General features: G+C 36.1%; 1 protein-coding gene across 1 annotated transcript in view; it reads right to left on the reverse strand.

Moving 5' to 3' along the window:
• Nucleotides 1-25,957, reverse strand: part of LOC137392283 (cleavage and polyadenylation specificity factor subunit 1-like) — a 58,879-nt gene that overhangs the window by 21,438 nt on the left and 11,484 nt on the right. The window contains exons 9-15 of the mRNA XM_068078953.1: nucleotides 25,554-25,647; nucleotides 19,864-19,951; nucleotides 17,792-17,905; nucleotides 17,619-17,667; nucleotides 7,509-7,612; nucleotides 3,929-4,021; nucleotides 1,707-1,865 (exon numbers count right to left, since the gene is read on the reverse strand). Of these exons, the coding sequence (XP_067935054.1) occupies nucleotides 1,707-1,865; nucleotides 3,929-4,021; nucleotides 7,509-7,612; nucleotides 17,619-17,667; nucleotides 17,792-17,905; nucleotides 19,864-19,951; nucleotides 25,554-25,647 (701 nt within the window). The remainder of the gene's footprint in view (nucleotides 1-1,706; nucleotides 1,866-3,928; nucleotides 4,022-7,508; nucleotides 7,613-17,618; nucleotides 17,668-17,791; nucleotides 17,906-19,863; nucleotides 19,952-25,553; nucleotides 25,648-25,957) is intronic.

The raw sequence follows: 25,957 nt of genomic DNA on the forward strand, positions 1-25,957 counted from the left end.
ATGCTCCCTGCACAAACTCTGACAATGAGAGCACCGCTGCCGCTAGTCTAGTGGAGGTGCCACTGTAATTAATTCCACGACAGTACAAAGTTTTGATTTTTACTAAAAATCAAAATATCAAAATATGCTCCCCATATAAAAATATGGAGCAGACTCCCTTGATGGAGCCTTGTGCCAGCTGAGGAGAGGTTCCCGTGACACTACATGAAAAGCCCTGCATTAGCTTATCTTTTAAAAATATCTAAGTAATTTTACCATCTCAAATCAACTGCTGTTAAAGTCTCCCGCATAAACAGGAAATCATGAGAATGTGATAGTTGACATATTATGGACACAGCCAACTGGCCCATTAACAGACTAGACCCATTAACAGAATAGAATTTGAGTACGTCAAACAGACCAATAAAAGCCAATAGAAAATTGTGAAGACAGATGATTAGCCAATAGCAAACTGTAGGCACTTGCCAGTGACTACATATTTCTAATTTACATGTCTTAGTGTGAGCATATGACCATGTTGTTCCGCGTATTCTGGGTCTAGTTACTAGCAAAACTGATATGCCAAGGATTACCATTGACTGCTTTATATTAAATCATACTGAACATATGACTGATATGAATAGATGGATCCTATGTGGGCTATAAAAAAGCGCACTTACCAACTACCTGGTGAGAACATATTTTTATTTTAAAAAGAATTCAAGCGTGTAATCCTGAAGCTATCCTTACCATAACATACCTCAGCAAGTCCTAGTATTAAAATGGCAGAGGAATATACAGCCATCAGGATCACCAGAATCTGTTTTAGACCCACAAGACTAGCACTGGTAATTGTAATGATGAAAGAACTTATATCTGACAAAAGATAAGATAAAAATCTTTCTTTACAAAAGGTACTATTTTAGCCAGCAATTCAACCTTGTATTTAAATTACTAAAGAATAAATGCACACAAAATAATAGAAACATAATTCCATGAGCTTATTATTCGGAAAAGAAGTTGAAATTGATATCTACTATAACTACTCTACTATAATTTCTAAATAAGCAACATTCCTCGTGAGCCCTTTATATTGGTTCTGCTGCTGCCTTTGTCCTCTTGTTCTATTTTTGTTGGTCAGCATAAATTGTAATTGCCATGGAGTAGCGACTGCACTAAGACCCACATACAATTTCCCATGGATAAAACTGATGCAGCTAAATATATGCCTGCCTCATCTTGTAAGGTTCTGTCCTTGAGTCCTATTTATTGACATAGCATAAGCAGATCTGTTCGGAAATTGCCTTCACCTCAAGGAAAATGACAAATAAAAATTTAACAAAATTTCCCTAATGATTTCTCTTATACATGATAAATATACAAAAAAACAATTTTATTTTCCGGCCACAATTTATATTTTATTCTAGCCTCTAACCCTGGCTTCGGAAAAGCAGAGTGACAGACGGACAAATAGAAACCACTCTAACTATAGTATTGATTGTAAAAAGAATTCTAATAAGGAGCCTTCCGAGTCTCAGACTAAATCAGCTCAACTTGCCAAGCTTGACATGACCCCCCATAAAACAATGCTCATGACCTTCTCATGACCTTCAGAAAACGGTACAGGATAGAATGTATAAAACCGAATGATTACATGCCCTATTACATTTAACATGAAGATGGGCGTGGCAGTACACGCTGACAAGTGAACATGAGAATATACGCACATCTTCAGCGTTAAGGGGCCCTTTAACTGTCCAGACTGCTCTTACATCAGCTAGCTGAAATGTGGTGACAATCTGAGGACGGACAGACCTCTGCAAAAAAGTCAAGGCCCCGTTCTTGCCATAGCCAGATGTGGTCACCAGCTCCAAGTCCAAATCAACCTAAAATGACCAAAGAATTTCCAGAAACCAAATAAAAACGAATCTATGAAAAATGTGCGAACTTTATATTTATCAAAAGTGATTTTATTAGTTCAAGAAAACTAGACATAGTGAACATTCAGAACTACTGAACTTTTCGGACTATAAACCGCATCCCTATATAAGCCGCATCTGCTTTATTTTCCAAAAACCGATAATAAAACAATACATAGGCCGCACCTTTGTATAGGCAGCAAAACTCAGGACAGTGCTTTTCAACTCGGCGGCAACTTTGCTGTTTAAAACGGAACAGTGTCTAACGGCACTGTTTCGTATTAACCGACACTTTTTAACCTAGTGCCTAATGGAACAGTATCGTTAAGCATTGTTTCGTATTTTCTTTCATCGCTAAAGACGCACTAACCGTAGATTATGGTTAATGCGCCGTAGCGGTCAAAGAAAAATCCACAGAATAGCCGCACCCTTATATGAGCCGCATGGCTCAAATCATCAGAAAAAAGTAGCGGCTAATAATCCGAAAAGTACGGTATGCATAGTCCTACCATACAGCTGAGCCACTAGATAGCTACACAATTCCTAATAACATTTACAGTATGCAGAAGACATTCTGAGATCTCTCAGAAAGTCTTCCGATAGCTCACTTCATTAGGCTTGATGTCATGAGTTGTAAGCTTTCTAATATCGACGCTCAATGTTCAAACCTGCATTTAATTAATACTTATCAATACATTTCATGCCTGTGAGTGACGCTAGACTATAATTGTCAGGCAAATGAACTAAAAGAAATTGTTTCAAAAATTGATATTCAACAAGGTCCCTAACCTAACAGACCCTCAGATTACGCAAAGGAAGGATATTGAGAGGTATTGATCAACCAGGCAGCCTTACAAGTACCTGTTGCACTGGTCAAGGAGTACTATAATAATTGTGAGTGCAGTCGTGATGCCTTCAATGAATCTTTCTCAGCAACTAAATGGAGCTTAATTGCATACTCAGAATATAAATTGATGACATATGGTTAACAGAAGAGAGAATATACGCTGGGGCCCAGCTATTTGAAACAACAACTTTTTTCGAAGCTGTTAATAATTCCTCGTACATTTTCACAGTTGAAGGTCAATTGCAGAAAAGCTGTTCATGCTACAGAAATAGTAACAGAGCCCATTTTAAATTTTATCCCTCAGTTGTTAGCGACTACAGTATTGAGCCTCAAACGCAGTGGTATTTATTCAGTCCCTTGTAAATAGCATAGGGTCTAGTTATGCATTTCATTGGAGAATATTAAAATAACCAATTTAAACCCATCGATATTAAAATGAGAAAATATCCTAAGAAAATGTATCCGAAGAACAATTTCCTAACCCTTTCGCTGCCATAAACGCATTTAAGCGTTTTCTAGGGTCCACTGCCATAGACGCATCTTTGTGACTTTCTCAGCGATTGCGTGGTAACCTGATTTTATTATTTGTTGACAACATAACCCAGGGTCTTTAAGACTTTTATGAGATTGGCAGTGTTGTCCGAAGATTTCTCTATAAAATCAGCCTAAAACCACGAAGCAATTTTAAACTTTTGTTTGAGAATTTCTAATCTAAAAATGAACATTTTTTGTGTGAGTTCATTAACTACCGCGCGAGTAAGAAAACAGGTAATTAGTTATGTTGATGACATTATAGCCAATTCAGATTTAGATTTTTGTGATTATAAAGATAGTTAAAGTAGCAGCACTGTCTCTGATAGCTGTGAAAGTAATAGTTTTGTAAGAGTAAGAGACATTGTAAAGAATCATTTTAGCTTCAGATCGATAGTATCTTCACATAGCTTTATCATGGCACAAAGTATAGATCAATTGAATTTTTGCATAGCAATGTTGATTAAAATTTTGGCAAAATAAAATATGTAACAAAAATGTTCTAGATAGAGATTGAACTTGAAAAAATACTGTATACATATCATAAAGCAATATCGGCAATTTTCGGTAAAATGGCTGGCACTAGGCCGATAGCCGAATTTGTACATGGTTGGCAGTGAAAGAGTTAAACTGTTGAGATGTTTCGATTTACCTGGCAAAGTGGAGCCAACTCCTCTGAGAGAAATGCAGGTTCCCCAAGAGTTATTCTTCCGCATGGTGCAATATTGATAAGGCTGTCACTTACCTATGGAACCAAGAGCATACCCGCAGGAAATATAATAGGCCTACATTACCCTCACACAAAATATTTATTAGTAACAACATAGCTTGAAATGTTAAACCATAACTGCCACGAACAACTTTTATCGTATTTACTAAGTAAATCAGACACGCTGATTCCGATTTTGTAATCAAAATAAAGATTAGGCCACTAACTTTCAGAGTAATGAAGGATTTTTTATAGCGTTTTAATATCGGTCTCAAAAACAACACGATCGGCATAACAAGCTCCGCCCATAAATACGTGACGTAACCTAGCTTTTTAGGAACAGAAGTTACGTTGGGATGTTTAGACCGATTGACAATAATAGAAATGGGTGTTTTAAAATCCATTAATATCTAAATTCAGCCTTAAAAATAATATCAGTCTTTTCTGAAAGGTAGATAAGCTATTTAGCATTGCATATTTAAAAAGCGCGATAACAACGCTAGCTTGTGATAAAACCGCGCTTTTTGAGCTCATTTTTCTCGGCGTCCAGCCCATTTAAACGTCATGTAACAAGCTGCGAGCAATTTTAAATAGTTTATATCCCTTTCATAAAAAACTTAAATTATTTTACAGGCTGGATTTAGATAATAATGGGTTTTAAGACACCCATCTCTATTATTCTAAATCGGACTAAACATTCCTAACTTCCGTTTCTGAAAAAGCTAGGTTTCGTCACATATTTGTGGGCGGAGCTTGTAATGCTGATTGTATTGTTTTCGAAACGGATATTGAAACGCTTTAAAAAAACCTAAATGACTTTGAAGGTTAGTGGACTAATCTTTATTTTGAGTACAAAATCGGAATCAGCGTGTCTGATTTACCTAGTAAATACGATAAAAGTTGTTCGTGACAGTTATGGTTTAATGTTGAATTATTGCATACATTTTGTCATAAATTTATTTTACACTTGATTCCAACTTAATTCAACAATGAGCTCGAGTTCCATATGTTTTCCACCAGATATTAAAGTAGTTTAGGCCTAAAATAGGGTAACATGAATAGCTCGAGTTCCATGTTTTCCACCAGATATTAAGTTAGTTTAGGCATAAAATAGGGTAACATGAATAGCTCGAGTTCCATGTTTTCCACCAGATATTAAGTTAGTTTAGGCCTAAAATAGGGTAACATGAATAGCTCGAGTTCCATGTTTTCCACCAGATATTAAGTTAGTTTAGGCATAAAATAGGGTAACATGAATAGCTCGAGTTCCATGTTTTCCACCAGATATTAAGTTAGTTTAGGCCTAAAATAGGGTAACATGAATAGCTCGAGTTCCATGTTTTCCACCAGATATTAAGTTAGTTTAGGCATAAAATAGAGTAACATGAATAGCTCGAGTTCCATGTTTTCCACCAGATATTAAGTTAGTTTAGGCCTAAAATAGGGTAACATGAATAGCTCGAGTTCCATGTTTTCCACCAGATATTAAGTTAGTTTAGGCCTAAAATAGGGTAACATGAATAGCTCGAGTTCCATGTTTTCCACCAGATATTAAGTTAGTTTAGGCCTAAAATAGGGTAACATGAATAGCTCGAGTTCCATGTTTTCCACCAGATATTAAGTTAGTTTAGGCCTAAAATAGGGTAACATGAATAGCTCGAGTTCCATGTTTTCCACCAGATATTAAGTTAGTTTAGGCATAAAATAGGGTAACATGAATAGCTCGAGTTCCATGTTTTCCACCAGATATTACGTTAGTTTAGGCCTAAAATAGGGTAACATGAATAGCTCGAGTTCCATATGTTTTCCACCAGATATTACGTTAGTTTAGGCATAAAATAGGGTAACATGAATAGCTCGAGTTCCATGTTTTCCACCAGATATTAAGTTAGTTTAGGCACAAAATAGGGTAACATGAATAGCTCGAGTTCCATGTTTTCCACCAGATATTAAGTTAGTTTAGGCATAAAATAGGGTAACATGAATAGCTCGAGTTCCATGTTTTCCACCAGATATTAAGTTAGTTTAGGCCTAAAATAGGGTAACATGAATAGCTCGAGTTCCATGTTTTCCACCAGATATTAAGTTAGTTTAGGCCTAAAATAGGGTAACATGAATAGCTCGAGTTCCATGTTTTCCACCAGATATTAAGTTAGTTTAGGCCTAAAATAGGGTAACATGAATAGCTCGAGTTCCATGTTTTCCACCAGATATTAAGTTAGTTTAGGCATAAAATAGGGTAACATGAATAGCTCGAGTTCCATGTTTTCCACCAGATATTACGTTAGTTTAGGCCTAAAATAGGGTAACATGAATAGCTCGAGTTCCATATGTTTTCCACCAGATATTACGTTAGTTTAGGCCTAAAATAGGGTAACATGAATAGCTCGAGTTCCATGTTTTCCACCAGATATTAAGTTAGTTTAGGCACAAAATAGGGTAACATGAATAGCTCGAGTTCCATGTTTTCCACCAGATATTAAGTTAGTTTAGGCATAAAATAGGGTAACATGAATAGCTCGAGTTCCATGTTTTCCACCAGATATTAAGTTAGTTTAGGCATAAAATAGGGTAACATGAATAGCTCGAGTTCCATGTTTTCCACCAGATATTAAGTTAGTTTAGGCATAAAATAGGGTAACATGAATAGCTTGAGATAACGTACAGGCAGCATGAAAAACAGGAATTAAACACCTAACTGCATGTTATTATAGCCCAGGTGATGCTTTCCTGTGACTCCCACATTAAAACTACCTGATAATACAGGGCCAGTCATGAACAAGTGAAAAGGTCATTAAACAGGAATCGTAACAAACAATCACTCCTCAATTGCTCCTCATTACTCATCATACTAAGCAGTGTCAACCTGCTGAAGTCGGAGAGCAAAGTTTTTATATGCATTTTTATAATGATAACGATTCACTAGTAATAAAAATGACAAATAATTTATTACACTAATAATATTCGAAACGGTAACACAAAAAGGCAAATGATATATGAACGATGCAAATAATGAAGTGAATGTAGACAGTAGCTTAATTTTTCCGTCCATTGATTGGCTATTGGCCGACCAACACATTGTTCCCTAGCAACAGGATACCTTCCTTCATCCAGCTACGCATCCCATGTGTCACACTCATCGCTACTTTAGCCAGGCATATCAGCTGAGAGAACTGATTGTAACAGTCATATTTCAGCTACTCGCATGGTCTTAAGACCTGACTACACACCAACGAAATGCGACACTGACATGTAGCGTAGGTGTTTGTCATGGCTACGCATACTGACACTACTAAACGATGTGTCATGTTGACAAATGGCAGTTTGACCAATGAGAATCGGCCACATTCGCGAGAAGCCCATGACTTCCTTGCTGAATTTTTCAATACATTCATTTAAATATCGTCAGAATATTCATTATCTAATGTATATAATCAAAGATTTGTGATAGCAATAATGTTTGTGCAGGTGTTTCTATTGCTATATTTTACTTGAGAAAAGAGTGAAGAAGAGTTGGACTTACTTGAAAGGTATACTGGATGATCTTATCTTCACTGCTGGGCGCTTCCGTATTACCATAAACCTCCAGTTCCTCTAGCTCATTCTCTAACTCGACTGCATCCTTAGCTAACAGCAACAGACAATGTAAGAACTCAGTCACACATAAACTACATACCGTACAGGATGAATTTATTCGCGGAGTTATATTTCGCGAAAATTGTCTTTTAATGCATACTCGCGGATGAATTTATTCGCAGCTGAAAACTGCCACTCTTTAGGAAAAGTTAACTCTATTACGTCTAGCAATAGAGTTAACCTTACGCATGCGCGGCTGCGCGCATTGCGCGTTTTGTTTTCTATTTAGCTTACAACTACGGGTGGATCGTGCTAAGCTATAAATTCTTTGTTGCGCTCAGAGGTTTTCACGAATATTCATAGATTTGGAGGCCTTTGATGAACCAACAATTTGTGGTAAGTAATGAGTTTTTTCTCAAAACCATTTACTTAATTAGTTGAATTTTACATTGGTTCTTCGGTATAACGCAATATTTATTTTTTCCATCGTTACCGCTTCATTATTTGTTTTAGTGAGAGAGAGAGAGAGATTTTTCATCATACACGCGAGCACAATGACTGCAAGGGTGGTATATGTCATTCTTAAAAGATCACCAATTATTCAGGGAGGTCTGGAAATTGAGGTAAAAGTGACTGCAGCTACTTACGAAGAGAATATATCTGTTTAAAAAAAGGAACAAAAACGCCTTTACGAGCACAAATCTTTGGCCAACCGGCAGAACTTTGCAATAGTAAGCCACGAGGAGAGTTCTGATGATAACTTCCTTACCAGCTATGTAGTAGCGAGAGAATCGCCTTTAACATCTACCCAAGACAGTGACAGCGATATAGAGCTGCTATTACCACAATAACTAATCAGAGAGCACCATTACACACTAGTATTCACTTATCAAGAGTATCAGTTTAATTTTATTGCTCTAGACAACCGCCATATAGACTAAACTGTTTATATTTTACTCCATTCATTGTTTGTAAAATTGTATTGTTTTTGAAACATTGTATTTGTACACTCAAGTTTGTAATAAATTATAATATATCTATACATGAAATAAAATATATTATTTAATCATGTTTGCTGCAGCGATATTAAGGAGTTGTTGTCGATGAAGGGGTTGACTGGTTGCTTATCTGCCTGGTTGCTTTGCTACTAGGTTGACTGGTTGCTTCTCTGCCAATATTTCTGCCACGGTGAATATCACTACTTGTCTCTAGTTTTCGTAATCGGAGTAGGTTGTTTCATGTTTAATCTGCAGCAAAAACAAAAAAGAAAAAAATATTAATAAGTGTTAAGTACAAAAACAATACCTGAAGTATTTAATGAAAGCGATCGGTTTTTAAACAAACGAATTAACTAATGCAGTTGATTATAGAAAAAACGTATCTGCACTGCAAAACAAATACATACCATAATGTCCAGATCATAATCGTCCTCAACTTCGGTAATAGAGATTGATGGAGTTGATTTCAATGTAAAAAGATTAGGAGAGATTTTTTGCGATGACGAAGCCATGCGGAATAACTTGTGAAAACCTTGAATAATTTTGTAAAGTTTGATGCAATGACAATAAAACTCGAAGCCCAGCGATGATTTTAAAGAAGTTTTGGAACTCGGCTACGTTTAGTACTTCTGCCTAGTGGCTATTTTTGCGATGACGCCATTCTGCATATCTTGTGACAACCTTGAATAATTTTGTAAAGAAATGTGATGCATTGGCAATGGTGTTAGCTCAAAGCCCAGGCAATGATTTTAAGAATGTTTTGAAACTCAACTACGTTTAGTATTTATATTAAAAACCAACCTAGCGGCTAGTTTTTCATTTGATGCAGTAGTTATTCTCCCTTGTGATTAAAAATAGAACTAATTATTCACGGAATTTTATAATTCGCGGAGTTGTCTGTTCGCGAAATCGCGAATTGTTATAACCAACGAATATTTTCATCCTGTACGGTATATACATATCAAAATATAGCCACAGGTGGAAAGAATAAAGAATGATTTCGAACAGTTTGAGCAGCCATATACACCTATAGGCCCAATATCTACAACGCCATAGCCATTTGGCCCCAAAAAGATACCCTTGGGCACTTGGCTGTGTATGGATAGGAAGGCAATGGCATGCGCAAGCGATTATGTTTGAAGGTTGACTTGCAACAAAATTCACATTACAGTTATTTGGTATCATAAGATTCACCATGTCTTACTCTGTTGTGTTGTAGGTGCCAAATATGTGGAAATGTGATTACAAGCTTTTAAAAGCTCAAAAATGAACAGTTAATCACAGCCACGCGAGACCGCCGTAGTTTGGATTCTCTTTCCAAAACGGCTCAAATGTGACGCATATGTGAGAGATGGTTTCTGTTTACACTTTCATGCAACCTTATTCGTCGAAATATTTTTACAAATATACTTCACGCATTCAATAAAACCATGTCTTTGTTCTTACGCGTCTATTTCATCATCATTGTAATGCTGTCACTTTTAGCAGCGATATCTTATAACTTACCGTAAAAATTCATTTAACTTTTTAACCTTACCTCGAAGGAGTACATATCATTGTCTGATAATCATGACGAGCCTGTTGGTCACCTGTGATAATCGAAAAGTGCTGCAAAAATTATTTTCGAAGTATTGGGTCACGTGATCAGATTACGACTTGACGATTGAATAATGCCAAAACAAAACTGTAAAGTAGTGAGCATCTATATTTGATACGAGGTCTTCGGTAAAACCCGAAGTGTTTGTCATAAACTAGTACTACGATAAGTTTTATATTGAACTTTGTATTGGCCTTTCAATTCACGTGAGAACATATGTGACAAGACGATAACCAAATTTGGTGGCTACGTCATCGAAATAAAGAGATTCCAATCTACGGGGCTTTTCTTTTTTGAGATTTTAAGAACTTGTAATCACATTTCTACATATTTGGCACTTACAACACAACAGGGTAAGACATGGTGAATCCTTTGATACCAAATAACTGTAATGTGAATTTTGTTGCAAGTCAACCTTTAAGATTGACAATCCAAAAGCGTGGAAAGACATTAGTTCTATCCATCACATATAAGACCTTGGGGCTATGTAGAAGCTCTTTTGATACAGGTATCTGGGAAGTAGGCAATTGACATTATAGAAACTGAGTATTGTATTGCTTCTACTAGTTATCAAGCTTATTCCAAAGGAGTATATCCGTCAACTGCCACCTCATCTAGATTTTTGTCTTTTAATAGTTTTATGACGAATTCGTTTATAGCAAACAAAATTATATATACTGCAGCATGCCACACGGAGTCTTTGTCTGAGAATAAAGCGGCAACACAGTCGGCTCAAAGTCAATTGCAAAATTTATGGCATGTCTGATAAGCATGTACACAATATGACTCTTCTTTTAATGATCCATAGTCCAATGGGATAGCTGAAACTTTATGTATAGTAAGTCATGTTAAGTAATATCTCCAAGTTCATATAATTATTAGTATAATAACAGCCGTGCCTCTCTTTCTGACACCACGCTTCGAGCATTAGGAAAAAAATGCTCGTACAGGAATTGAACTAGGATATTCAGCTTGGTGGACGAATGCACGAACTACTGCAACCTTCAGTCACCTCACAGCATTGTATAATAACTGTGTACATAGGTATTATACACGATGATATCTCACGGTGCAGGGGACTGCCAGCGTACTAGTTATTAGTAATATATAAATATATATAGAAAGATAAAAATCATATTTTAATAATACATCTATATTAATAAATTCCGCCTAGTCATTGTTTGTGTATCTGTTAGTCTGTGTAAACACAATGACCTTCCACATTTTTTTGGCTGATATCTTTGAAACTTCACTCGCATAAGCTCAGTGCCTTCCGTTAGGTTGCTAAAGATACTTGGTCTAAAAACTCCATCTGGTTTCTCTTAAACACCCACTTGCAGGGTCTCTCATTAATAATAAACGGAATCCTGGGCATCGCCGAGCTACTGCTAGTCAATAATAAATATTACTGATATCTTATAATAACATAATAATAATAAAAACTAAAACCATTTAATCAATGAGTAGTCTTTAAGCAATACACCCAAATAATAACTCCGTCATTCAGTGAAAGCATAACTTAATCTCTATCTTTTAAACAAAATCTGCGCAAGAGTGCAAGGAACACAGGCTACTGGTTTAACGTAGGTAACCAATCAATACCTACAGCAAATATGAGATAGTTATTGAAATCCCTGATCAACGAATGGGAAAGGAAACAGCCGTATTAGATATCACAACGCCACCAACCATCGCATTTCCTGAACACAAGCATGCAGCCAGACAACACGAATTAGCTTAACGCTCATTCTGGATTTGTTAGAGTACCGTGTCGGGAGAATGTATACATTCTGCAGCACTCTGATACTGCTCACATTGACTAGTAAGTCTATACATAACAGACACCATCTGTATAAAATCATGTTTGTCTCGAAGAGCGACAGTAACTTCATAGATATTGAAGATCTAGTGATAGAACTTGGGAGAAATAAGCCATAACTTTGTTTGACGTTTTCAGCATTATACAGCTTCACTTATGATTGATAACATGTGCATGCAAAATTGAAAAGCAGTAAAAAGTCGGAGCAAAATTTTTGCTCCAAGTGGTAGATCAAACAAGAGGTCTACTGTACCTTCACTTGAGGTACAGTAGACACTTATAACATAAACCTCTCATAATGTAAAATTGATTTAAAGTAAAATATTTATGTAGTTTTTGCAATTTTAGTATCAATTACTATTGACTAACCATTAGAATTATGTTCAGTCTTAGTTAGTATTACTAACCAAAATTGTACAATTTTTAGTTGAATTGGTATTACATAAGAAATTCCACATAACATAACGTGTCATGTCAGTGCAAGTACTGAAATTTGATTTCAATGAGATCCCAGTTAGTCCTAGAAATATCGTTTTCTCCCACTGCCCTTGTGAACTAACTTACCATAATTGTTTTTAGCTAGAATGCTATGATAAAACTGACTGATCCAGTACAAACTAAATTTCATTTCAGCATCCACACTTTTGAAAATGGTTTTTAATTGACGTTATGGTAGCACCTGCTGGACATGCTATGAAGGATTGGATTGAAAATTCAATTAAATGCATGGCAAAATTTGTTTCAAAATTTTTGAGCAATTGATAAGGCTTTCCTAAAAATTACTTGGCTTAATTTTAATAAATATAATTCAAACTAAACAAAACTGGCCACCGCTAAAATATTGAAAGTTTTAAGTGTTTGTTATCAAGCCTGAAATAGCTAATTGTTATCAAGTCTGTTTAGCCAACAGACAAGTGAGTGTCATGGTTCATGACACTCACTTGCCTGTTTAGCCAACAGGCAAGTGAGTGTCATGAACAATGACACTCACTTGCCTGCTTAGCCAACAGGCAAGTAAGTGTCATGAACCATGACACTCACTTGTCTGTTTAGCCAACAGGCAAGTAAGTGTCATGAACCATGACACTCACTTGTCTGTTTAGCCAACAGGCAAGTGAGTGTCATGAACCATGACACTCACTTGCCTGTTTAGCCAACAGGCAAGTGAGTGTCATGAACCATGACACTTACTTGTCTGTTTAGCCAACAGGCAAGTAAGTGTCATGAACCATGACACTTACTTGTCTGTTTAGCCAACAGGCAAGTGAGTGTCATGAACCATGACACTCACTTGCCTGTTTAGCCAACAGGCAAGTGAGTGTCATGAACCATGACACTTACTTGTCTGTTTAGCCAACAGGCAAGTAAGTGTCATGAACCATGACACTCACTTGCCTGTTTAGCCAACAGGCAAGTGAGTGTCATAAATAATAATAAGTGTAATAATAATAATAGTGTCAAAAATAATAATAATTTTCACAAAACAACAATAATACAAATACTTCAATACACAAAACTACAAATTGTGCCTTTTCCATTCTACATTAATTTAGTTTTATCAATCTATGCTCCTGTTCAGGTATGAAATCTCTAATCTGTGTACATGAAATCCTATTACCAACCTATCATGCATAAGCTCGAACAACCCTATATCATAGAACTGTATGCTATTACCGTTCGTCAAGCTTACAAAAACCCTTGTTTGAACGAGTATTGTGAACATGACTCAAAGTGAATGTTTGATGAACCGGTAATGAACTTTTGTAATTTATAGTGTGGAAACATCTGAAATGCTAGTCAAACTGAGTGTTACTATTTTTAGACACTGTCAAAGGACAACTTAATCTCTATTATAACTATGATACAAGATCTGGACTGAAAGGATTCGCCAAATATCCTCTTGGAGAGGACTCGTACTTCACAGCTACGAAAAACAAAATATTTTTACTGAACCTTACGAGTGGAGAGGAAACGACATTGACAAGCAACTTCGGCGAAATATGGGACATCGAGTTGATAAAGCGTGCTGGGTCGCATGCACTTTCTATCGCAAACTATCAGGACGACTGTGTCCAGTATATGAACATAGCAACACACACCATTTACCATCTTGTAGGGAACTGTGGCAAGGAACAACACATTGTGGGTACAACATTTGAAGAGACAAGTCTTAATAGACCAGAGCAGCTTGCCTACGATGAGCTTGCGGACATACTTTATGTCAAAGTGCAAATTAATGGAGATCTTGGACTAGTAGCCTTAGATCTTACAAATGACTGGACAAGCGAAGTAACCATAGAAAAAGAGAACATCGCAATATTGCCATCAAATGAGTTTTATTTCAGCATTAGCTACCCGTCTTCTCTATATATTAGTGACCGAACACGCAACATAGTAGGAATGGCCACGTTAGACAACCAAAATTCCAGCTCTTCAAACTTCTATAGTTTAAAGGAGATTTCACAAGTAGATTCACCTGAACAGGTATTTCATATAAACAACATGACCTTGTATCTCCAAGACAAGAAACTCTACACCGCTTCCGGCACTGAATTATGCCTTTACTCGCAATCGGGAAACTGCGATGTACTCAGTGACGATGTGAAATTAATTGACAAGACAAGTGATTGGAGGGTTGTGGCTTATATGGAAAATGACCATATGCAAGTAATCGGAATAACTCCAGAAGTAGAAGCGACAAACCCCATCCAAAGCTCAGTCCATAGAAGCACGGTCATCTTCTCTAATAGCCAATGTGATAGCCAAAGAATAGGAAAAGCTAGCAGCACCAGCTCAGCAGAAGGTTGTAGTTACTGGTGCTTGAAAACAAAAAATTGCCATGCATTCTCCTTTAACAAGCTTTCCAAAGAATGTTCTAGATATGAGAGTTGCGAAAGTGCACTACCCATGCCAAACACTACAAGCTTTGAACTGCGGCGAGGTAGAGCCTAAGAGTACGAGCAGCAACACGCAGCCATTTAATGATCACCGGAACGCACAAATGGCCATCTCAACACAGTATGCTAACCGAATATAGTCATACAGGGCAAAACCTTACTTTTTGGGTATTGCCACGTAATTGTGAGACTACACTTCAAGATTCTGCAAGGAAAAAGTTCATATTTAGACATTTTCAGTTGACATCAGTAAAACCTGACTACCATGATAGGTGGCCAATCAAGAAACACGTGTTACAAAAGAACTAGCACACATTTTCCATTGTACATAATAGTCAATATAAAAACTTATTTTTAGGATTTGGCAACACGGCTTATTTTTTCAACATTTATAAGTAAACATTAAAATAATTGTCTCATTAATATGATGTATAGTTCAAATGTGATTGTAAATATCTTATACCTGATAACAAATACTTTTGATAAAACCAGTTTGTTTTGTTAAACGCAGTCTGAATTAGTCTACAAGAAGAGTAGTAATAAAAAGAGGCTGGTATTTGAATATCGTATTTGTCAACAGTAAATTCTTTGTTTCCTGCGAGAGTAATTGATCAATAAACAAAGGCTGAATGATAACCTATCCACAGTTCAGGCCACCCTCTTACTGTTATTTTATAATATTGATTACCACATGGAGTACCAGCAAAGCCGGTATGTATACTCTTCTCTACCTAACACAGCTTGACGGGTTATCAGGGAGTATCTAGCTAATACTATAACAACTTGATGGAAGGCTTGTTCATGGCAGGGGAGGACATGAAATATTTGCACCTCTAAAAATTTTATCTTAGATACTAAAAGACAACATTCACATCCCAAATGAACTGAGAGTTGATTGCAAAGAATGGTGAAAATGAAAAGGTCAGAATGGCTGCGAACATTGAAAGCATCATTCATCTCAGCATTGCTGTCTAGCTGTATTACCAATTGAGCAAAAGGATTCTTTATTACATTGAAATAAAAGTTTAAAGAGACGAAGATAACATAATAATTCGCATTATACAATAGATGCGTTTACACTAATCAATTGTGTTAGCCGTGTTCCAGGTTCAAATAACCCGCAATAAAAACTGCATGAGTAAACGGAAAGTCTCATGTAAAACTGATTGTCCACCTGGCCAACAACAACAACCAGAGTAGCTTGAACAGATTTGGTACATCAAACTCAGCTATAGCAGCAATCCGGAGCGGTTACATACTTTGAATTCATTACCTTCTGAAGCACGTTGTAGATCAGGAATAATATAGATTTTCATAAGCCAATGAACATGATGATAGCTGATTCGTTTTACTTTGACCGGTGTGCAAAAGGTCTTGACGCAAGGGTAGTGTGACGAGGTGAGATTATTTTTCACCGTGAATTTTCTTCAAAGAGTTGACCGCAAAAGACACAAGCATCTATTATCTAATTATTATCTCTATCATCTAATGGAAACGCTATTCTACATCAATCTTAGCAAGAAAAATAGGCTCATATACGAGGTCTGATCCAAAAGTTTCCAGAATGGAGTTGTATACTCGTGCACATTTACACGATGAAAAAACCCATTGCAGGGTTGGCTGGGAAACACCTCTGGAGTGTTGTCACAAAAATTCCGGTCGCTATGACAACGCGTTCTCATGTGAGCCGACGATATGTCAAGGTCTGTCCAGTCTTCCGTCGATTTTCTAACAAATTTATCGTCATGTCTAATCAATCGGAACAGCATATTTGCATTAAATTTTGTGCGAGATCAGGGAAAACAAGTACTCAGACAGTTGAAATGTTAACTATTGCTTTTGGAGATGCTGCTCTAAAGAAAACAAAAATTTTTGATTGGTACAAACGTTTTTGTGAAGGTAGAGACAGCACTAAAGATGACACGAGGTCTGGCAGACCAGCGTCGGCAGGAACCTGATCGTAAATTGACAGTGTGAGGTCGCTAGTCATGCCAGATCGACGTTTAGCCATTAGAGGTATCTGAAGAGACTGGACTTAGTTTTGGAACTGTTCAAAAAGTTCTAACTGACAATTTAAATATTTTAAACGATCCTTTTAACAATTTAAACGAGTCGCAGCAAAGTTTGTGCCAAGCTTGTTAACTGATGACCAAAACGAGCTCAGGATGCACGCTTGCAACGATTTTAAGGAAGCTTTCAGGAATGATCAACACTTTATTTCAAAGGCCATAGTATCCTTGTTTTCTCTAATTTCACACAAAATTTAATGCAAATGCACTGTTCTGGTTTATTAGACATGACGATAAATTTGTTAAAAAATCGACGAAAGCACCGGACAGACCTTGACATATCATCGGCTCACATGAGAACGCATTGTCATAGTAACCTGAAATTTTGTGACAACACTCCAAAGGTGTTTCCCAGCCAACCCTGCAATGGGGTCTTCCATCGTGCAAATATGCACGAATATACAACTCCATTCCGAGAACTTTTGAACCAGACCTCGTATTTGAGCAGGTGGAAGTTTTAGAGGCAGATAAAGGCATAGGAAAAAGCTTGTGAAAGCATCTTGCAAGCAGCTGATGAAATATATTAATCATGAAAAAAGATCAAAAGCCATGTTTCATTTACCAAATATTAATCTTAGCTTCTCGTTTACAAAATTTGTGGACACACCAGCAACAATATTTCTTGACCTTATGAAGCAGATAGCCTCACACTTTTAAATTTTAGCCTCTGTACTCACCAAGCCAATCTTGAGAAGGTTGTGCCTGATCTTTTTCAATCGCCTCCCCCTAAAATAAACAGTAGCTTTGCATGAATACGGTACCTCTCGTAACTATGATGAATAGACACCATAATATTAATATAGATTATAGACTACACTAGACTGTGACTAGAGAGCCAAATAACACGCACCTGAGAGCGTACAGGAACTGCTTTAGTATCTGTATCTGTTGGTGTGTACTTAAGCAGCAAAGAGTTGCCTAATCTTGAACCAAGAAATATTATGCCATCTCCTACTGTGCATATCTGAGGGAACGAAAATATTCATTTACAATTATGAGTAAAGAGACGTAATATGCAGAAATTACGGTGGACTCCGCGTTACGGCGTCTCTGTCTTACAGTATTTTTACTAACAGACGATGTGGAATATGAAGTTTATCTGTCCCTTCGTTCTGGCATTTTCCCCAACATACGACATGAACATGTCTCAGAAATTCAAATTTGAACAGCATAGCTCATTCTTTTTTGTCAAATTAGTTTAAAAAAGGTTTTAATAAGGTCGGTTAAAAGTTATGATGAACGGAAGGCAAAAAGCGCCAAACTGGAAACAGATGATAAAAAATAAGACAAAAAATTTTAAGTTTATTAAAACTTAGCTTTTCTGTGTGTTTATTAAGCTAAATTCATTAGACAAATTCAAAGTTTTTGTCACATAGCGTCGCAAAAGTTTTGTGTATGAACGCATTGCTGTAAAGTCTTTCTCACACTGCCGTTAGCATACGTCTGTGTCGAATGAACCGTCACAAAACCTCCCTACAGTACCGTACATAGTAATGTTACATTTTATTGCAGTTTATAAACCACTGAATAGGTAACTATAGTTACTAAGGTTACTATACTATTTTATTACTGACTTTTAATATTTCCAGTATGTATATGAAATTTTATATTTCCAGTATGTATATGAAATTTTGATGCTTTTTAATTGTGGGTTTGCATTAGATAATTACTGTGGGTTCTTATGCCCATCCATGCGGCATTTTCGCTTACGATCCCAACACCAGAACAAATTAAGGTTGTATGGCGGGGCGTAAGTTATACATGAATTGTAAATGAACAAGTTGTGGGAGTTATGAAAGACAAATTACAACGTATTATAGATGAGCAATAAACTCAGACCCATTCTCCCAACAGTATCTGATACGGGTGAAAACAAATGTATAATTTCGGACTGTTGTCTATTAAATAGTACAGTTGAGGAGTTGTCTACTCTCAGTCAGTGATAAAATTAGTTGGCTGCATAAGATGTGCATGTGCATGTGATGCTGTTCCCAATGTTGCATTTGGTACATAAACAGACCTTTGGATAGCAAAAGCAGCCCAGGAATAATCGAAAATACAAGAAGCTGTTATTGTGCTAATTTATTCAGCACAGCTAGACTCTCCATAATAATGTAAATAAACCAAACATTTTAATACAGATGATAGGTGTATCTGAGAGTTATTATTCAATAGTTACTGATTACTGATTGTTAATAAATAATAATATATGAATAATGACACTAATAAACCATACTGACAGGTTAATAATAACAACAATAATGAAAACCAAAATCATTTACTCAACGAGTAGTCCTGACGCAGTACACCCTAATAATAATAGTAATAAATCCTTCACCCTAATAATAATAGTAATAAATCCTTCACCCTAATAATAATAGTAATAATTCCTTCAACCTAATAATAATAGTAATAAATCCTTCACCCTAATAATAATAGTAATAAATCCTTCACCCTAATAATAATAGTAATAAATCCTTCACTCAATGAAAGTAATGATTAATGTCTCGCCTTGTAAAACACAATCTAAGCAAAAGTGGATAAAACACAAACTACAGGCTTAACATGAGCAGTGTATCGTCAACAGATAAAAATGGCGTCCAATATCTGTAAAACCAATCAATACATACAGCAAATATGAGATAATTATTGACACCCGTGATCAAGAATGGGAAAGGAAATAGCTATATTAAATATCACTCTGATGCCAACAAATGCATTTCCTAAGCACGTGACTACATTTTTAAGCACGTGTCTGATTGACGCAAGTTACAGATGTTATTCTAACCACGCTAGCTTTCCTTATCTCGTTGTCTCACATTCTAGTGAAAGTTCATTCAAATGACAATCAGATATAAAATGCCTAGATGAAGGATGAGGTGTATAGTATAGATAATAAACGAATGAATAACTCGGACTCACGCAAGAAGGCAGAACGCTAGAAGCAGCCTTGTCGAAGTGAAATTTCTTAACAGCTCTCATGCTGTCCAAGCAAAGAGTCATCACATATCTGTAACACCCAAGGTTCTTTGTTATAGCAAGTATTCGCGATACTGCTTGCGATCGTAACATCCGCACTCATATCATCACAAAGAAGGATTAGTAAAGGTTTTATCCACAATTTCCAGATTGCAATATGGTTAGTAATACACTAATAACTACAGTGCCACTAGAAATTATGAGACCATCTCACATTCTAAGAGGCATTTGCCGGTAGCAATAATTTACTGCCTTAATCCCGCTAGAAAGCGCATCAAAAACCCATACCATTAGATGCAGACTATTTGAAGTTCCAGAAAGTCAGAATTTTTCAAGAATCAGCTATTGGCAATGAAGTTTTTTCAATGAAAATGCAAATGACCTTGAGAAATACTGAGATTATTGTATTCTCAACTAATTAATTTTGGGATACTATCACATAATTTGAACAACTCTTGAGACAATTGGTGACCTGACAAGAGCTACTGGTAGTGTAAAGTGGCTAGATGACATGATGATATAATTCCATCACCTTTGCTATGAATTGGACTGAAAGCCTTTTGCTAATGTTGCTGGAATAAGGAGGAATTTCTGCATTTAATTATGTGCAATATGTGGTAATTAAATGGAGTAACATGACTAACAATCAACTGACTCTAAATACATGTTAAACCAACTAACTCTAAATACATGTACAATCAACTGACTCTAAATACATGTACAATCAACTAACTCTAAATACATGTACAATCAACTGACTCTAAATGCATGTACAATCAACTGACTCTAAATACATGTACAGTCAACTGACTCTAAATACATGTACAAACAACTGACTCTAAATACATGTACAAACAACTGACTCTAAATACATGTACAATCAACTGACTCTAAATACATGTACAATCAACTGACTCTAAATACATGTACAATCAACTAACTCTAAATACATGTACAATCAACTGACTCTCTAAATACATGTACAAACAACTGACTCTAAATACATGTACAACCAACTAACTCTAAATACATGTACAATCAACTGACTCTAAATACATGTACAATCAACTAACTCTAAATACATGTACAATCAACTGACTCTAAATGCATGTACAATCAACTGACTCTAAATACATGTACAGTCAACCGACTCTAAATACATGTACAAACAACTGACTCTAAATACATGTACAATCAACTGACTCTAAATACATGTACAATCAACTGACTCTAAATACATGTACAATCAACTAACTCTAAATACATGTACAATCAACTAACTCTAAATACATGTACAAACAACTAACTCTAAATACATGTACAATCAACTGACTCTAAATACATGTACAATCAATTGACTCTAAATACATCATAGATATATATACCTAGATTGGCCAATAATAGCTATTTCCATCGGTTGCCTTGTCAGACTTAAATAGCACGACGTAACGTCACTGTATTGTACCTCACGCGGGCCTCACGCTTGACTGCACTGCTGTTTACAATGAATCTAATGGGAAGAAGGTAACAAAATTGCATTTATTTTCACATAAAAACCTTCTTGGATACATAATCCAGTAAACTAAAGCAATTCTGTGATGATATCTGATAACCACCATAGATTAAAACTATAAAAGCTATGAATTGTTGCACACAAATCATGAGCCATCAGGGCTTTATTTGCAACCCTCTCCTATCCCCATTCTCTCTTTTCCCCTTCTCCAAAGAAGAAGTGAGAAAGGAAAAAGGGAGAAGGGGGAAAGGAGAGGGGGCAAATAGCCAACCCACCCAAAGAGCCAGACCCTGGCTAGGTAAAAGACTAATATCATGTTGAACTAAACATTACTAAGTACAGTAATACTTCAACTTACGAGTGCTCCAACGTATGAGAAACTTGAGATACGAGCCAGCTTTTAAGCAAGTTTCAGTACTAACATACGAGCCATGTTTGAGATACGAGCACGTGAGTCAGTTGCCAAGTATGCCGAAGGTGTTTTATGAGAACAGCATCACTCTGTATTTTTCAACTACTCGGGTTTATACTTTGGTACTGCGTTTTTGTGCGCGATTTTCGGTGCAGATTACACTGTATGTGAATTAAAAGTACTCTGCCTTGACTGAAAGTTTGCCAGTAAAATGAAAGATGATGCAAAGAAAAAGCAAATGATAACAGTTGATATTAAACAGAAAATTATTGAAAAATATGCGAAATGTGTATGCGTGATTGAGCTAGCTCAGCAATATGACAGACATACATCCACAATTATCAAACAGAAGGATTATATTCAGGGCATTTAGTTCGCAAAAGGACTAACCATAGTTTCTTAATGGCGCAGCGATCTTCACGACCGCTGATGGAGAGACTGCTCAGGCATTTAATTGGATAAAAGATAAACAATTGTGCGGTGACAGCGTAACTGAAACGATGCTACGTGAAAAGGCCGGTGCTATCTATCGAAACTATAAAAATAGACATTCGGACAAGTTGGCTAGTGGTCGTGCATTAATCCTTTGTGACGACACCTGTGTTCGTCCTAATCGCAACATGTTGAAAGGGCGACAAAGGCGAACGTATTTAGATAGATTTATTTTAAGACGGCCGGCTAGTCATGAAAGCGAAACAAAGGAAAAATTAGCTAACCAGCGAGAAACTTTAAACTACGAACGCCGAAGAAATTTTAATTACGTCAAGTTAAAAATGAAAGTTTGCTTTTAGGTTTGCTTCTGAGTTTGTCTTTTAAGACATTGATAAAATTCAAATTTACCAAAAACAACTGTTGTAATGAAGGATAACTTATATCTCCCTCCCTCGCAAATGCTAGCATTAGCTGCTATTGTATGTATTTAATTTTACATTTTAAATAATCACATTTCCTTGTATTATTTTTTAATTGTTGCTTTTTGAAAGCATGTGGTAAATTATGACAATAACCAACATGTTCTTTCTGTTACAATATCTTGTTTTGAGTGTTTTATTTGCATTTTTAGAGTATCGAAACCAAGCAATATATATTTAATTGTTCGATATATAAATAAATTGCACCAACATGCGAGTATATTAACATACGAGCTCAGTCTCGGAACGCATTAAGCTCGTAAGTTGAAGTATGACTGTATAAGTTTTTAGCTTTTAAGAGCTTGTAATCACCTTCTCATATATTTCACACCTACAACACAACAGAGTAAGGCATGGTGAATCTTATGATACCAAATAACTGCAATGTGAATTTTGTTGCAAGTCAACCTTTAACTTGCTTTTGCATATTGTACAAATAACTTGGCATTGTCCTTTCGTGACTGGCTTCTTAGTGGTGGCAATTAGCGCTAGCCTGGCAAAGTTTTTCACCAATCCAGCACTACTAAGCAACACTCTTGTCGCTTTCTCACTGTGGTTGCAAACCTCAATCACCACAGGCGAAGACAAAGTCAAGCCACCCTGATTCTTAACTGTGATTAGGGAATTCGTTGCTTGGTTTACATCAACGCTGGTAACATCCACGATGCTAGTGATACAATCATTACACTTCAGCTTTGGTGACCTAGCCAGCTACATAGCCAGCTGTAAAATAATCATTCTGTCTCATTTTTGACTTCAGACATACTTGCATACTCATCATATTTAGTCATGTTTAGTTCAGCATATTAGTCTATTTACCTAGCCAGGGTCTGGCTCTTTGAGTGGGTGGGCTATTTCCCCTCCCCTCTCCATTCCCCTTCTCTCTTTTCCCCTTCTAACTTATTTTTTGGAGAAGGGGAAAAGAGAGAATGGGGATAAGAGAGGGTTGCAAATAAAGCCATGATGGCTCATGATTTGTGTGCAACAATTCATAGCTTTTATAGTTTTAATCTATGGTGGTTATCAGATATTATCACAGAATTGCTTTAGTTTACCGGATTATGTATACAAGAAGGTTTTTATGTGAAAATAAATGTAATTTTGTTACCTTCTTTCCATTAGATTCATTGTAAACACCGGTGCAGTCAAGCGTGAGGTACAATACAGTGACGTTACGTCGTGCTACTTAAGTCTGACAGGCTTTTTCCCTATTGGCCAATCTAGGTATATATATCTATGAAATACATGTACAATCAACTGACTCTAAATACATGTACAATCAACTGACTCTAAATACATGTTAAACCAACTAACTCTAAATACATGGACAAACAACTGACTCTAAATACATGTACAATCAACTGACTCTAAATACATGTACAAACAACTGACTCTAAATACATGTACAAACAACTGACTCTAAATACATGTACAATCAACTGACTCTAAATACATGTACAACCAACTGACTCTAAATACATGTACAAACAACTGACTCTAAATACATGTACAATCAACTGACTCTAAATACATGTACAAACAACTGACTCTAAATACATGTACAATCAACTGACTCTAAATACATGTACAACCAACTGACTCTAAATGCATGTACAATCAACTGACTCTAAATACATGTACAATCAACTGACTCTAAATACATGTACAACCAACTGACTCTAAATACATGTACAATCAACTGACTCTAAATACATGTACAATCAACTGACTCTAAATACATGTACAATCAACTGGCACTAAATACATGTACAATCAACTGACTCTAAATACATGTACAATCAACTAACTCTAAATACATGTACAATCAACTGACTCTAAATACATGTACAATCAACTAACTCTAAATACATGTACAATCAACTAACTCTAAATACATGTACAAACAACTAACTCTAAATACATGTACAATCAACTGACTCTAAATACATGTACAATCAATTGACTCTAAATACATGTACAATCAACTGACTCTAAATACATGTACAATCAACTGACTCTAAATACATGTACAACCAACTAACTCTAAATACATGTACAAACAACTGACTCTAAATACATGTACAATCAACTGACTCTAAATACATGTACAAACAACTGACTCTAAATACATGTACAACCAACTGACTCTAAATACATGTACAATCAACTGACTCTAAATACATGTACAATCAACTGACTCTAAATACATGTACAATCAACTGACTATAAATACATGTACAAACAACTAACTCTAAATACATGTACAAACAACTCACTCTAAATACATGTACAATCAACTGACTCTAAATACATGTACAAACAACTGACTCCAAATACATGTACAACCAACTGACTCTAAATACATGTACAATCAACTGACTCTAAATACATGTACAATCAACTGACTCTAAATACATGTACAATCAACTGACTCTAAATACATGTACAAACAACTAACTCTAAATACATGTACAAACAACTGACTCTAAATACATGTACAATCAACTGACTCTAAATATATGTTCAACCAACTAACTCTAAATACATGTACAGTCAACTTTGAGTTTACCAAAACTATGCATGGGCCGACAACCCTAACCAATGATAACGGCCACCATCTGTGCTAGCTATTAGCTTACCTAAAATTATTGTACACACAATAATTGTTAATGTTTAACTAGTGCATTACAAGAGTTTAAAAATTTACTCACCTATGTTTAACCTACGCTCAAACAGAAATAAAGAGAAGAAAGCAGGTCAGAATATCATGAACTACAATAAAATGCAGTGTGCTTACATTTCTCCAGCCTTGGTTGAGATCACAACTTGGTCACTAGATATACTACAGCAGTGAGCATTGTCGAGGGTCAACACAATGGACTCTTGAGGCTCTATAAAGGTCAAGAGATAGATTTCGCAATATACGTACAGCCATCACTGAAGTTATAGCGGGAGTATGGTTGGTCCAGTTGGGAGTTTCACAAACACAAGCCATGAGCAATGCTTCATAATGGTCACAACAGTCCAAGTCTAGCAATAAAAACTTAGAGATATGATTCTCTCATAATATGAACGGAACAAAAAGTGTCCATCATGAACTCTGTTTTCGGTATCCATTGTTTTAAGGTTAAAACATGCAATCAGAAGCTTTCAGACGCTGTCACTTGTTGATATGGAATGCACTCACTTATCAGCCTAGCG

The sequence above is a fragment of the Watersipora subatra genome, chromosome 3 (assembly GCF_963576615.1).
Source record: "Watersipora subatra chromosome 3, tzWatSuba1.1, whole genome shotgun sequence".
Taxonomy (NCBI): Eukaryota; Metazoa; Bryozoa; class Gymnolaemata; order Cheilostomatida; family Watersiporidae; genus Watersipora; species Watersipora subatra.